Raw genomic sequence first — 14022 nt, forward strand, 5'->3', positions numbered from 1 at the left:
AAGTTAAGCATAGTACCTTTGTTATTTATGTAGTAATATTTATAACATTTATGAATTTGTCACTTATTATTTGTCATTTATGATTTTCCACAATCTGGCAACCCAAATGTTGCTGTTACTATTGTATTACCATTATGTAAAGAATTACAAAAATATGAAGCATTTATATATCCTTCTGTGTGACATGACTTTCCATATTCTAAAAACATGTATAGAGAAAATGCTGCTCTCATAATAAAATACTCTTACAATAACAAGTGTAATGTAGTAGTTTAAATATGTGCGCTCAACATTTCTTATTTGAAAACACTGTTTATCTTTTTCTATGAACTTCTTCTTCATTTCCTGTCGGCTGGTCCCTTCCAGGGGTCATCACAGCAAATCATCTGCCTCCATTTAACCCTGTCCTCTGCATCCTCTTCACTCACACCAACTAACTTCATGTCCTCTCTCACTACATCCATAAATCTCCTCTTTGCTCTTCCTCTAGACCTCCTGCCTGGCAGCTCCAACCTCAGCAACCTTCTACCGATATATTCACAATTTCTCCTCTGAACATGTCCAAACCAACTCAATCTGGTCTCTCTGACTTTATCTCCTTAACATCTAACATGAGCTGTCCCTCTGATGTCCTCATTCCTGATCCTGTCCATCCTCGTCACTCCCAATGAGAACCTCAACATCTTAAGCTCTGCTACCTCCAGCTCTGCCTCCTGTCTTTTCTTCAGTGCCACTGTCTCTAAGCCGAACAACATCTCTGGTCTCACCACCGTCTTTAACACCTTTCCTTTCATTCTCACTGATACTCTTTTATCACACAACACACCTGACACTTTTCGCCTCTTCACCTATTTTCCACACTCTCCGTTGCTCTGAACCATTGACTCTAAGTATTTAAAGTCCTGCACCTTCTTCACCTCTGCTCCCTGTAACCTCACCGTTCCACCTGGGTCCCTCTCATTCACACACATGTATTCTGTCTTACTGCAGCTAAGCTTCATTCCTCTGTTTTCCAGAGCAGACCTCCACCTCTCTAGATTTTCCTCCACCTGCTGCCTGCTCTCACTACAAATCACAATATCATCTGCAAACATCATAGTCCATGGAGATTCTTGTCTAACCTCATCTGTCAGTCTGTCCATCACCAGAGCAAACAAGAAGAGGCTGCTCATAAATGCTGACCTCTGCCCTTAGCCTAGATTCCATTACTCTTGCCCACAACTTAATTCCAAGGCTCATCAGCTTTATTCCACTGTAGTTGCCACACCAAGTATGACACACCAAGTACCCTATTACCTGTATCCCTAAACACATTAGTTGTAGTGATCTAGTCATGGAAGCACCTTCTTTTTTGGTGTGAAAGTCATGATTTACATGTTTAATCTGGCATGTGTTTTATGTTGGATGCCCATCCCGACACAACCCTGGCACAAGAAGACAATATCTTTCTGCCCCTTGTGGTTGCATTTCTTTTTCTATAAACTATAGAATAAAAATTTTTTTGCATACAACTTAGCAGGGTCAGCATGCATATAAAAGTAAAAGTCTTACTCATTTTCTATTTATTCTGATTTCTTTCAGCCTACAAACCATAATCTGACCACACAAACACGTAAAGAAACACACACACAGACCTTGCAAGTAGAAAACAACAATCGAGGGAGCAACAAGAGCAAAATAACTGTCCTACACGTGTTCCAATAATCATTGGTGCAGTAAACACTCAGATCAATATCATAAGTAAAAGTATCATTACCACAGTTGAATAGATACTCTACAACTGAAGGTCCTGCTGTCAAAACGTTTTAAAGTACAAAAACGTACAAAGGCATTAAGCTACCAAATACTTAAAGTACCAAGAGTAAAAGTAAACGTCACACAGAATAATTAATTTCACACCAAAGAATTTGATATAATTGCATTATAATTACTCGTGCATTATTGTGTTCATCACTTTTATGTCGCGATGAAGCGAACACGTATCCTGTTTTGATGAGCGCATTTTAAGTCTAACAATTAGCTGTGAATTTCATAATGAGGGTAAAGAAAATCAAATTACACTGTATTTTGTACATTTGTCTGGATCTGAAATGTAACTCTACGGCGTTAGTGTTAAAATAAATAGTACTAGCTATTGGCACTCGAAGCACTTTACACTGCTTCTCATTCACCCATTCGCACACACACTCACACACCGATGGGGGAGCTGCACTCACTGGGATCAGCTGGGGTTCAGTGTATTGCTCAAGTAGGTGGAGCCGGGGATCGAACCAACAACTGCGGGATTGGTGGACAACCCCTCTACCGTTCTGTGCTACCGTTGACAGAAAATGAAAACACTCAAATAAAGTGAAACTACCTCAAACTATAATTAAGCATAGCTCCTAAGTAAATGTACGTAGTCACTAAATACCACAGCCAATATCATCGAGCGGTGCATTGTGGGATTTCAAAATGGAGCCGTTGCAGCAGGAGTCAGCTGTGAAGTAATGTGTTATGTAGCCATACGCGGAGCTAAAAAAAAAAAGGCGGAAGAGACATTTAATTAGAAAACCGTATCCCCTCTTTCTGATCGTGTACACCATGGGGTCGTTGTGCTTGACCAGAGGAGCGTTCACGTCCAGCCGCTGTCTCGGTGTTTACGCCAGAAAATACACCGGCCCGGATTTGTGCGTGACGTTTTCCCCTGGCGTCAAGAGCTACACGCAGGATACAGGTAACCGTGGAGATGTCCCGGAGCGGTTTGTGTGCTATAACCTCCATCACAGGATGCTGTTAAAAATCCAGGGACAAGACACAAGTCCGTTTCTTCAGGGGATTATAACCAATGACATAGGGCTGCTGAAGGAGCCCGGAGTCAGAGCCATTTACTCACACATGCTAAATGTACAAGGAAGAACACTATACGATATTCTTTTGTACAGGTAATCCACTTTTTACTATTTAACTTAAAGACTTATCGTTTGCAGAAAACATACGGGTGCGGGTAAAAGCTTATCTTTTTAATGCAGCTGCTGCCATGTTTGCCAAGCTACTGAAAGGTTCAGTGTTTTCAGTCAGTTGAAGTCCTTAAACTTTTAGTTTCAGATAAATTAAAGCTCTTTACACATTTGAAGCCCTTATATCAATATATAACAATTCATACATTGTCAGTGGCACAAAATATACAACAACATCTATGTCTTTGTTAGGGAGGCTTTTCTTTATATTTAAAATGGATACAAAAAGACCTCACCATATGTAGATATTTGCAGCAAAATATAATGATGGGTTTCATGCATCTTTTATGACATAACAGAAGAAACAAAAAGCTCATATACAGTAATTAGTAGTTTTCAATGGACAGGCTTAGAAAATAACAATATAAAATGTGAATGTTTTACTAATGTTGCACATTAATGATGCCAGACCTGTGTAAATTCCACTTCACCCTTATTGAACTAGGCCTCTCGTTCACTTGTGGGTAATTTTAAGCCAGTCCACCGTTTTCATAATTTAACTCCAGCAGAAAACTAATCCAGATCAACTAATAGTGAGATTTTGCCAGCTGTACAAAGCTAAAAGCCAACATGCACCTCTCTTTAAAGTGACAGGGTTATGCCTAATTACAGAATTACTCTTAGAATGAAATGATTGTAAGTTAACTTTATCGATCTTTTGATTCTGCTCGTCTTTCCTTTTAAGTCTAAAAGAAGATGATGCAGGGCAAGGTGTTTTCCTGGAGTGTGACACCACAATTAAGGACTCAATCTTGAGACATCTGAACATGTACAAGATTCGCAGAAAGGTCAACATTAACCCATGTCCACAGCTCTCTGTGTGGGCAGTGTTCCCCAATGAAGAACACACTAGTAAAGAAAAACCCAGCAAACCTGAGCTTTCCTCCCCTGAAAAGGCTTTTGTGTGGGTGGCTGATCCTCGAACTCAGGAAATGGGTTGGAGACTGGTGTCAGACAGTCAGGTTGACCCATTGGATATCGTTGCATCCTGTCTGAAAGGGGATGCAGAGTGGTATCACAGACGTCGCTATGCAATAGGTAAGAGGAATTAGAAGATAAGTGTGTTGAGAAATATAGATTTGTATGAACATGTGCTCTTGAAATTTTGTGCCAAGTTTTTCTTATTTCGTCTGCTGTCATTGTTGTCCAGGACTTCCTGAGGGAGTGAAGGACCTTCCTCCTGGAGTGGCACTTCCACTAGAGTCAAATCTTGTCTACATGCATGGCATCAGCTTTAGCAAGGGCTGTTACATTGGCCAGGAGCTCACAGCCAGGACCCATCACACTGGGGTGGTTCGGAAACGGCTGATGCCAGTACGCATGACATCTCCAGTCCGAGAGCTCGAGGAAGGAGCTTTACTGCAAACGCAGTCAGGCAAGCCAGCTGGGAAGCACCGAGTAGGGGTAGGAGAGCTGGGTCTGAGCCTTATCCGCATGGAACATGCCAAAGAGGTGTTGATGCTCAAATCTTCTGACAATCATACTGTGACACTTGAGGCGTCTGTGCCAGATTGGTGGCCCAAAGATGCAAATATCAGCTGAAAAGTAGGATGTTTTTAGTTCCCTAAAATGTGACATGCATCACATCTGACACACTTCTCAAAGACATAAGCCTGAAGTAGAGTATGATAATCTGTCATTGCCTAATGCCTGTGTGGTACCAGTACATATCTGTGAGTAGTTTTGTTGTGTTTCCAATAAAACCAACAAAACCAAAGTTATGCCTACTTTTTTTTTTTGTCCTTTCGGCTTATCCCGTGAGTTCAGTGTCGCCACAGCAGATCACTGTCTGCGAGTTGATTTGGCACAGTTTTTACGCCGGATGCCCTTCCTGACGCAACCCTCCCCAATTTCTACCGGGCCTGGACCGGCACTGCAGAGCTGGGGAGGGAAATGGGCTGTTAGGGGTTCAGTGTCTTGCCCAGAGACACTTTGACATATAGTCGGGACTGGGGATCAAACCTCTGACCCTGTGGGCCGTGGACGACTGCAACAAGACTAACACTTGTGATATGGTATCAGTTGTTGTAGAATAACGATGAAACATAGCAATACAAAAACTAAACTGACTTTTAGATTTTTGGTTTTATTTATCCATTTTAAACTTAAGTGCAAAAACATATTCCAAACATTGACAAGCAACATTTGAGACTGCAATTCATATTAAAGTGTAGCAACACTATCATTTTTTTATTTTTTGCATCTTAAATTGGCACTTTTCATTCAAGCTGTGTCCAGGTGACAACTACATTGTTGATACATCTTACTCCTGATATAGGAGATGCTGCCCTCTGGTGGAATGTATGGTGTCCCGAATTTGCTGTAACATTGTTTCTGGCTGCAAAGTCAATGCCGAATGATCGAGCCTCTTAAAGTCATCATTGCAGAGCAGGCATTCAATTATGTGAGCCACTCTCTGTAGGTCAAATGCAGCATGATAAGGGCCAAGCGTGGTGAGGGTCTCTGAGAGATGTTGTGGATAGTCGGAGGACTCCCCAGAGGAGCAGGCATTCAGAAAAGCCATTCGATTGTCTGCAATAATTTTCAGGAAAGACGCAAATTCCCCATAGTCAATACCAGAGCAGGCTTTCATGATGACCTAAAAAAAAAGAATTCACACAATGATTTTTCACAAGCATTATTGTGATGTATACAGCATGTTTTTGGACAACATACACACTGTGTTATATCTAAAATACCTGGCAGTGCTGATGCCACGAATCCATTGTGTTTCTCCACTCTTCTATTTCTTTATGGACAGATGACAACTCATTCTGAAGGAACTGCCACATAATATCAATGTTGCAGCCATTCAGCCAGTTGTGATTAATGGAGATAGTGTCTTCCTGTAATAATCAGGAGCATAAAATCTGGACATCCATAAAACTCACACTTTAACATTTGTAATAAAACAATTTATATTTAACTGTTTTTATTTATAACTATTTAATATGAATAAGGGATTAGCTCAGACATTATTGCCTCTACAGTTCTTACCAGATTGTATACCTGATGGTGCCAGCCACTGGGCACAAAAATGATTTCACCTGCTTCTTGAATGATCTCAAGAGGTTGACAGGCTTCATCAGAGTGTGGATAAAGGCCTCTGTCTTGAAGTTCAGATGATGTTACATCATAAGGGAGGTTGCCATGAGTGTCTCGTAAGAACTCCTCCTGGCCCGGTGGATACAGGAGCCATTTCTTCCTGCCACAGATGTTTGCTGACCAACTATAGGAGCGGAACACATCAGCGTGGAACGGGGTCCTAGTGATGTGAAAGTTATTCCGATTTTATGAAAATGTATATATAACCTGAGTTTTGCCTTTATTATGTGGAAGTGTTCATACCATGAGCTTTTAGGTCCCATGTAGACAAACCGGTAGTCATCCACCTCCAGTGTATCCCAGTATTCATTAAGCCAGTCAGAAGAAAAGAAGACTGGTGTGGTGTAAACATTATGCTCTGGAAAGTCCCTGTAAGACAGTTACATTGTATTATACATATTAATACACTTTGCAATGTGCACCATATGAAACTTAGTTTAATCAGTAATCTGACACCTTGACATATGCCAGTCTTTAAGATAAAGGCATCCTTTAGGTGATGAGTGGCCATTCTGGATGTATTCCTTCCAGTAGTGTATAAAGTCTTTGAAAGGCATTACTTGTTTAGGGTTTGCATTGTATTCCTTTGCATTGCAGTTTGCAACAGGAACAGGTGTCTCAGCTGCCACAAAGATCATAAATACATTAATTAATGAAATGACAGGTATTGCAGCAGCTGCATCAGGATGTATTATATAGCAGGATAATGCATTAGTAATAGGCCTATTTACCAAACTCTTGCAGCAGTTTCTGGAAATGAGGCTTCCCTTCCTCAGTCACCCACTGTTTTCTACACTTCCAGTCCTCAGTGAACCTTCTTGAAAACATACACGGGTGATTGGGCAGCAAGTATTTCTTGAAAAACTTGGAATAGCTCAGCTCCTTCTCTATGTAATCTACAAAATGTGAAGACCAAAACTGCTCATACGTCTGTCTCGGTATTTTGACCAGGCTGCAGCAGTTACGATACGCCTCCCTGTCCATGACAGTAAACAAGGCGTTAGCTAGCCAGTTAGCGACCTTAGCTGTTGTGACCCCAAGAAACGTTTATAAACTTACTTAATAAAAAATAACATTACATAACACATGTTCTTCCAAATTAACTAGCAAAACTCAAATTTGAAGGCACTAGAAAGATAAAAATGGGCTAAAACGTATGTATTCTAATTTGATACCAGGTCTCTACATGTTTGTCCATCGCGAGAATTGGAGGTTGTAGTTGAGCAACGACGCACATAAAATGTTCGTCACAACGCTAATATAGAGAATATTAGCGTTTTGACTCATTAAATGCTAATACTGCACGCATTATGATCTTATTCATAAACAATTACAGCCGGTAATATTTACTCTTCCAAAACCTGGTGACAGCATTTTCTACAGAATACATCGGACAATAAACACAGCCGCGCTTGGGTGTGACGTCACTTCCGCAACAAGCACCGTCTACGAGGTAGTTAACGTAATGCTCCGCTCAAGAAGCGAATTTTGATTTATGTTGTGTAGGACGGGATGCAATTTTACCAAAAGGAAGAAAACCATGCCTAAAATGTTCATGGCATCATGATGTAATGCGGTCTGTTAGATAGAAGGCTCGACAACCAGCAACCACAGCTCGTCTGCTGCTTGGATAGATGGGCATCAGCTGCTTATTTACTGCTTGAATCTGGAAAAAGTATGTTGACTATTAGGGCAGATAGATCGCTCAGGGTAGTGTCAGTATGATGCGATAGTAAATTTAATTTATTTGTATTAGGTATATGTGTAAAATATATGCTTATTTGTGAAGGTGAAGCAGTGTGTCATCCTGTAAAATGAGCCGGGACATACCAATCCACAGCTGGCCGGGCTCCTATTACATAAACAGTGAGAAGCGTTGGGAAAGCGGCACCCTGTCCCTCACCAGAACCATGGTTCGCTTTGTGTCTAATCAAAGTAACGAGAGTCTTGTCGGCTTTCGCCTCTCCCACATCATGGAGATCAAGATGGAGTCATCCAGTTTCATCTTCAGCACTCTCACAGTGCTTGAAGAGGGCAACGTGAAACATTGGTTTGGCTCCCTAAAGCCCAACAGGGTGGTGGTTTATAATGTGCTGGAACATTTCTGGAGAGAGCATCTTCTATCCCCAAGCTCAGAGGCCCAAGGGGCTGAGTCCCAGCCCTCTAAAGGTAGAAAGCTTATTAACCTGGTGGCAGGAGCCCAAAGGAGACTGGAGGACACTGGCAGAGTCCTGAGCCACCAAGGAGAGCAGTTTGATAACATGATGCAGGGACTGGAGAAGATTGACTCTGACCTGGGTGTGGCTGATAAGTAAATATCTAAATATTACCTATATGGATGATATTTTGCTCAAATTCTTTATTAAGGTTTTGTGTTCTAAGAATGTCGTGTTATTACAAATTGACATTAACAAACAGCTTTATTTTCTCTTGTCATTTCTACTTGTTGCAGGCTTTTGTCAGAGCTGGAGTCTCCCTCCTGGTGGCCATTTGGTAAACTACCCTGGAAGATTCACCAGGAAGCCAAGGCTGAAGACGCTGCAAGAGCTGCGGCTACTGCTGCTGCTTTATCTGGCAGAGGGTCCGGTAGAAATAAGGTGGTCACAAGCATCCCAGCTCTGGTGTCCAGAGGTAGTGACTCAGACTTGAAACTTGGATGCTTGTTGGTGCTGGTGTCCTCATTGGAGGTACGGGATACAAACTGCCAGCTGCTTCATTGTTTTGAACGAAATGAAATAGACGAAATCAAGGTGCACAGTCCTTATGAGATCACGGTTAGGCAGCGGTTTATAGGTAAGCCAGATATATGCTACAGATTTCTGTCTGCCAAGATGCCAGACGCGATGCTGGTGCTAGAGATGCAGTACAAAAAGAAGGTGGAGTTCACAAGTGAATATGCTGCTTTCAAAGCAACTCCAGTTTCATCTCCATCTGACACTGAAGGGAAAACCTGGAATGAAGGTAGGCCGCAGAATACACCCTTGTGAATCATTATTTCACTGTTATTTCCATGCCTAGAATAAATTTGACCACTAAGCGGCAGCAAAGCTCTATGTTTCTGACTGTAGCTTTTTTTGTGTGTGCAACCACATGTAAAAACACTTTATCCTCATGACTTTTGGACATGGTAATTGGTGTCTCTCATTGACAGAAATGTATTTTGATGAGTCACTTTACCCCCGACTGCCTCATTTGCTGTGCTTTAAGTTAACTGTCTGGTTTCCTCCATAATCAACATATGCACTTCACTTTTTCACAATCTCCACCCATGGAGTCAGGTTTGCTGCAGATGTGCCAAGATATAGAGCTGCCGCTGGAGGTCCCAGCAGGAGAGCTGTCCCAGCTGCAGGTGCATGTCCTCCAGCCATCTGTCAGTCAGGCTGAGGCCCAAGAACTTAAACAGGTGAGGTCCAGTTGAGCAAGATGGACCCCAATGCCTGTGCAAATGTAAAGTGTACACTACAGCTGCATTTCAATTTTCCACATTTGTATATATATAGGGCAGGTAATACAAATGTCATGTCCGTGTGTACAGGCAACAGCTCACCGGGGCAGCTGTTATAGTAACACTTATTTTTGATAGTTCCTGTTCTAAACCACAGTTCATCATAATGATTTTTTAAATTTCTTATCCTATATGTTTAAAATGTTATATCGCCAGACCACAAACCAAAGTCCATCTAGTTTTAAGAGAGGAAAAGAAACACAGTCAGTTATTTGGTCAGACTGTACAGCGTCTTTCCATTCTGAACTTTGCAACACTGTGATGTATTCCAGATATGGTTGCAGAAACTACACGGTGACGCAAATTCCGACCTATGATTCGGACAATTTAGTCTGTGTGTTGTGTGTGTGAGACACCGTATTACATTTTGCTAAATAAGGTATGTAATGGAAATCCTTCATCATGCCTCATTTTTATTACACTTAGATGCAAATGCAAACATACAAATAGTAAATAAAGAAATGAATAAATGTACATTCTACATCACTGTTAATTACTGAGAAATTTATAGGTTATAACTAATTATTAGGTATTTGTAAGCTTTTCACCAGAATCTTTAAAGAGGAGATATGACAGCAATATTTTACTTTGTCCATCACAACATTCTTCATAAAAACGTTTTTTATTTAAAATTAAAAAGAGTAGTAAACAAAGAAAAGCCTACATTTGCCCAACAGAAAAAAATGCCAATTCTATAGCAAAGGAATATGATTTAAAAGTTCTAAAGGTATGTGGTGCAAATTTTTGGTGCAGTGTTATTAAAAGTCACTTAGTTACTTAAAACTCCTACTTTTTCTAATGCACTACATAAATCATATCTCAAATAAGGCACTGTCTAATATTTAGTTAAATATTGTACGTAATACCTATGTATTATGGTTTATTGTTGTTTCTGTCTGTGCAATCATTTTTCAAACAAATCATATCATAGCAGTAACAGTATTGGACCAGTACCATGTATTGTCTGCAGTTGTTAATGGTTCAGGCTTCAAAGGCTGCTGATTTGGAGTTAATGCTATGCTTCTCCTCACACCCTACTCTTAATGTAATTCACGTCATGATTAGAATCTACAGTGGGGCAACTTGTACAGAGCGTCACTCAGTTTAATGTCCTGCGCTAAGTGCTTTAGCAAATATTCCCTTTTGTCCAAGGATTTTTACACAGTTCATATTGTTTGAGTTTGGAAATTCCTTCTTGTTAACACTTCAGACTGGTTCACTAAAGAGTGATAAAGCATTTTTTTTTTTTTTGTCTGCCTTTTGATCTATTAACACAGTCCTGAAATTACCCAACTAATGTGGACAACAGTGGGAATTGTAGCTCTTTTTTTTTTTTTTTTAGTTGTAGCCTAAATGAATAATTTTGGGGTTTTCTACCCGACTTGAAGTTCTCTAGTCATTGTAAAATATTTTTCTCACTTTTTCTTTGACAAACCAAACCTCTTGTGAACGTTAACTGTAACGTGTGACTCAGTTATTTACTCCTAGTTGAAATTGTCACAGACCTGAGTAAGTAAATATAGTTGCTCCTCAAGTGCGTATTGGGCTACTATCAGTTTTTCAAACTGCTGTCTGGAGCGGTTCCTATGCCCATTTGCAATGTCTGCATATAACAGCCACTGAAAACGGACATAATGTCAGTGAGCGTGTGTAAGAGCATGTGTAGCAGAACATAATATTAGTTTAAAAACCATGGTGGTGGGGTTTGGAGGGAGTATTTATTAGGTTTTGCTTGGCACATCCTAGCATATTTAAATGTTCCATCAACCATAACATACACAGTTGTTGGACGGTGGATATGTAGTCACAGTATTCCTTAAACCCACTGAAAGCAGAAAACGAACAGTATTGTATGATATCAGTTATCCCAAGAGACAAGCCAAGTGTTCTCTCATAATATTTGTCCTAAGCTTCACATACAGCATTATATGAAATATTTATTACTTTCATCGCATCATGGTTGTTGCTGAATTGTAAGATGGTCTTCTGATCTGCAGATGTTAAACCGCATCTCTCAATTTAAGTTTCATCCACTCCTCTTTCTCTGTCTCTCTCGTACACACTTGCTTTCTAACTCACTGACCCAATCATTACACCTCTCCACATATGGTCCACATGCTTTACCCAGCAACTGCTCAATTTTCTGTAGTTTTAATATTCAGTCTTCTTTTATTTGTGTCTTGCTCCTTAGTTGTTCATGTTCCCTGGGGGCTTGTGTTATTACGTGTGTGTGTGTGTGTGTGTGTGTGTGTGTGTGTGTGTGTGTGTGTGTGTGTGTGTCTGTGTCCACAAGCGTGTGCTTATTTGGTTGTGCATATGTGTGCGGCAGATGCTGATGCAGCTGAAGAACCTTGCTCTGGAGGCAGAAACGGAGCTGGAACGGCAGGATGAAGCACTGGACGTCCTAACAAGCTCCACAGACAGAGCCACCATGCACATAGAGAAACACTCTTGCCGTATGAAAAGACTGCTGTAGCTCAGGAAAGACCAGCAGATGAATGCTGTCTCCAGGCTAGAAATCCACTGTAAGCTTCTTCTTTGCTCTTATTTTACTAGTACAGCCTGAGCATAAAGCACGACAAACTTGTATACACTCCAAAATAGTTCATAGGAACTTTGCTGCAAATGATTACAATGAGTACAATTTATTACATGGGTTTAAGTGTCAGCGTCAGTGGTTCCCTTGGATTGCAACAGTGTTTCCCTCACACCAATGAAGATCTCCCAAACCCCTGAAATTTGCACATCAATATTTCTGGCTTTAAAGAACATATATTAACTTAACTTAACTTAATCTTTCTCCCTCTGCATAAGTTAATCCATGTCTGCAAATGTGTCATTTTATTTTATTTTATTGTATTTCTTTGAAACATATCAAACATGTCTGAGATAACTCAGCCTTTTATCCTGGTTAAGTGGGATCTCTGTCCTCTGAATGTGCCTTCTGCAGCACTAAGCGGGATGTGGCATTGTTAGCATTATAATTGGCATGGATGACAATTCTGTAAATGTTTTTCTTAGTTTTCTTACACTTGCATCTAAAGGCAATACATAATAATTAAATTGCTGCTTGTTTCAAACTCAGTGTAAAGGAAGAACAGTAGATTTGGGTTGATATCACGATGGGGAGGCGAAAAACAGCTTATCCAGCACAACTGTAGGTTCAGTCTCTGGTTGATTTCAGCACCTGATTGGCAACTGGGGAAAAAACACGAATCCTCAGTGCATATCATGCTCTTCCAGTGAAGCTTGCAGTTATTAAAATGCTGATGCTTCGATGTTGATGAGAGCACGTGTTCTTAGCACTTTACAGCTATGAAAGTGCAATGAAAGCAATGAAATCATCTACAGTGAAGGGCATGAACATTTAGTAGTGATAAGGAAAATAATTTGTCTGCATACACTAGTTTAAACAAAATGCACGTTGTTTCCTTGAGTACTGTTACTTATACTTGTAATAGTGAATAAGTCTGATTTTATAAAGTGGTAGACTGACCATTTCTGATGTTTTCCTGCCATCCCTCCTTCTTTTAATAACAATTAATGTCTTGTTAAATTGTCCACTTGTTCACTCTGGACTAGTGACTTGCCTGTTGCTTATTGTTGCATGTCTCAATATTGCTGCTTTGTATTGCAGCAAGTGGAAATGTGTCATCAATATCAGTATATAGCAGAAGACTGAAAACATGTGACTATGTCCTGGAACTCTTGATAACAGAATGGAAAATGCTCCCTCTCTCTCTTTTGAATATTATAAACAAAGTGCTCTATATTAAAGTCTACATCTACTGTATAGGTCATGCTTAATATTGATAATCTTCAAAATCTGTATATTCTGAGTGACTTACATGTTAATTCTGTAATTTTGTTATGATTCGTCATCACTGCAAACTTGTAATTAATGGTCAATTGAACATAAAATATTTGTATCTGTTGTTTTGAAAGATATTAGTTGTGTATAGATGCTTATTGTTGCTCGTGGTACAAATTCATATTGAAACTTGAGTAGCTCTAACTATAAGGGAAAAAGGTTGCCCCCATCTTTCTCATTGCAAATAAATGAATAAATGAAGCAACACAACAGGAATTGCATTGAAATTGATACATTTTTATCAGTAACATCATGGAAAGTATCTAATAACATATAATTTACAATTTAGTCTCATCTTCATACTTGATGATCATGCAGAAACGCATGCAATTATCTTAGTTTTAAGGATGAGCCTTGCTCCAAATATCTCTGTACTGCTGCCAATGAGTCGAATGGTTCAATGGGTCGATATCACAGTATGTTTAGAGAAGATAAGTTGAGGAGACCATTTCTTGTTAAAATACTTGACATACTGTATTTTTAAGATCAGTTTTTATTCACATATTCGTGTTGGTTAAATGCTGATATAGTTAATATATTTG

At 39.9% G+C, this 14022-nt stretch overlaps 3 protein-coding genes across 4 annotated transcripts; 2 read left to right on the forward strand and 1 right to left on the reverse strand.

Annotated features, from left to right (window-relative positions):
• Positions 1 to 2314: 2314 nt before the first annotated feature.
• iba57 (iron-sulfur cluster assembly factor IBA57) lies at positions 2315 to 4716 on the forward strand. Its single transcript, XM_067474585.1, has 3 exons — positions 2315 to 2924; positions 3685 to 4037; positions 4150 to 4716. Exons 1-3 carry the CDS (start codon positions 2584 to 2586, stop codon positions 4539 to 4541), a joined length of 1086 nt encoding a protein of 361 aa, XP_067330686.1. The 5' UTR covers positions 2315 to 2583; the 3' UTR covers positions 4542 to 4716.
• Positions 4717 to 5065: 349 nt separating this feature from the next.
• Positions 5066 to 7483, reverse strand: jmjd4 (jumonji domain containing 4). The gene is made up of 6 exons (XM_067474582.1): positions 6836 to 7483; positions 6561 to 6726; positions 6348 to 6473; positions 5997 to 6264; positions 5699 to 5845; positions 5066 to 5598 (listed from the first exon to the last, which is right to left on the reverse strand). The coding sequence occupies exons 1-6, from the start codon at positions 7086 to 7088 to the stop codon at positions 5263 to 5265; spliced, it is 1296 nt and encodes a 431-aa protein (XP_067330683.1). The 5' UTR covers positions 7089 to 7483; the 3' UTR covers positions 5066 to 5262.
• Positions 7484 to 7529: 46 nt separating this feature from the next.
• snap47 (synaptosome associated protein 47) lies at positions 7530 to 13610 on the forward strand. 2 transcript variants are annotated; one of them, XM_067474583.1, is made up of 5 exons: positions 7532 to 7779; positions 7894 to 8415; positions 8557 to 9065; positions 9383 to 9507; positions 11939 to 13610. In XM_067474583.1, the coding sequence occupies exons 2-5, from the start codon at positions 7919 to 7921 to the stop codon at positions 12083 to 12085; spliced, it is 1278 nt and encodes a 425-aa protein (XP_067330684.1). In that variant the 5' UTR covers positions 7532 to 7779; positions 7894 to 7918; the 3' UTR covers positions 12086 to 13610. The 2 variants fall into 2 exon arrangements, with proteins under 2 accessions (XP_067330685.1, XP_067330684.1); XM_067474584.1 differs by having other exon boundaries at positions 7530 to 8415; positions 9379 to 9507; positions 11939 to 12076.
• Positions 13611 to 14022: the final 412 nt, after the last annotated feature.

The sequence above is a fragment of the Channa argus genome, chromosome 14, assembly GCF_033026475.1.
Source record: "Channa argus isolate prfri chromosome 14, Channa argus male v1.0, whole genome shotgun sequence".
NCBI lineage: Eukaryota > Metazoa > Chordata > Actinopteri > Anabantiformes > Channidae > Channa > Channa argus.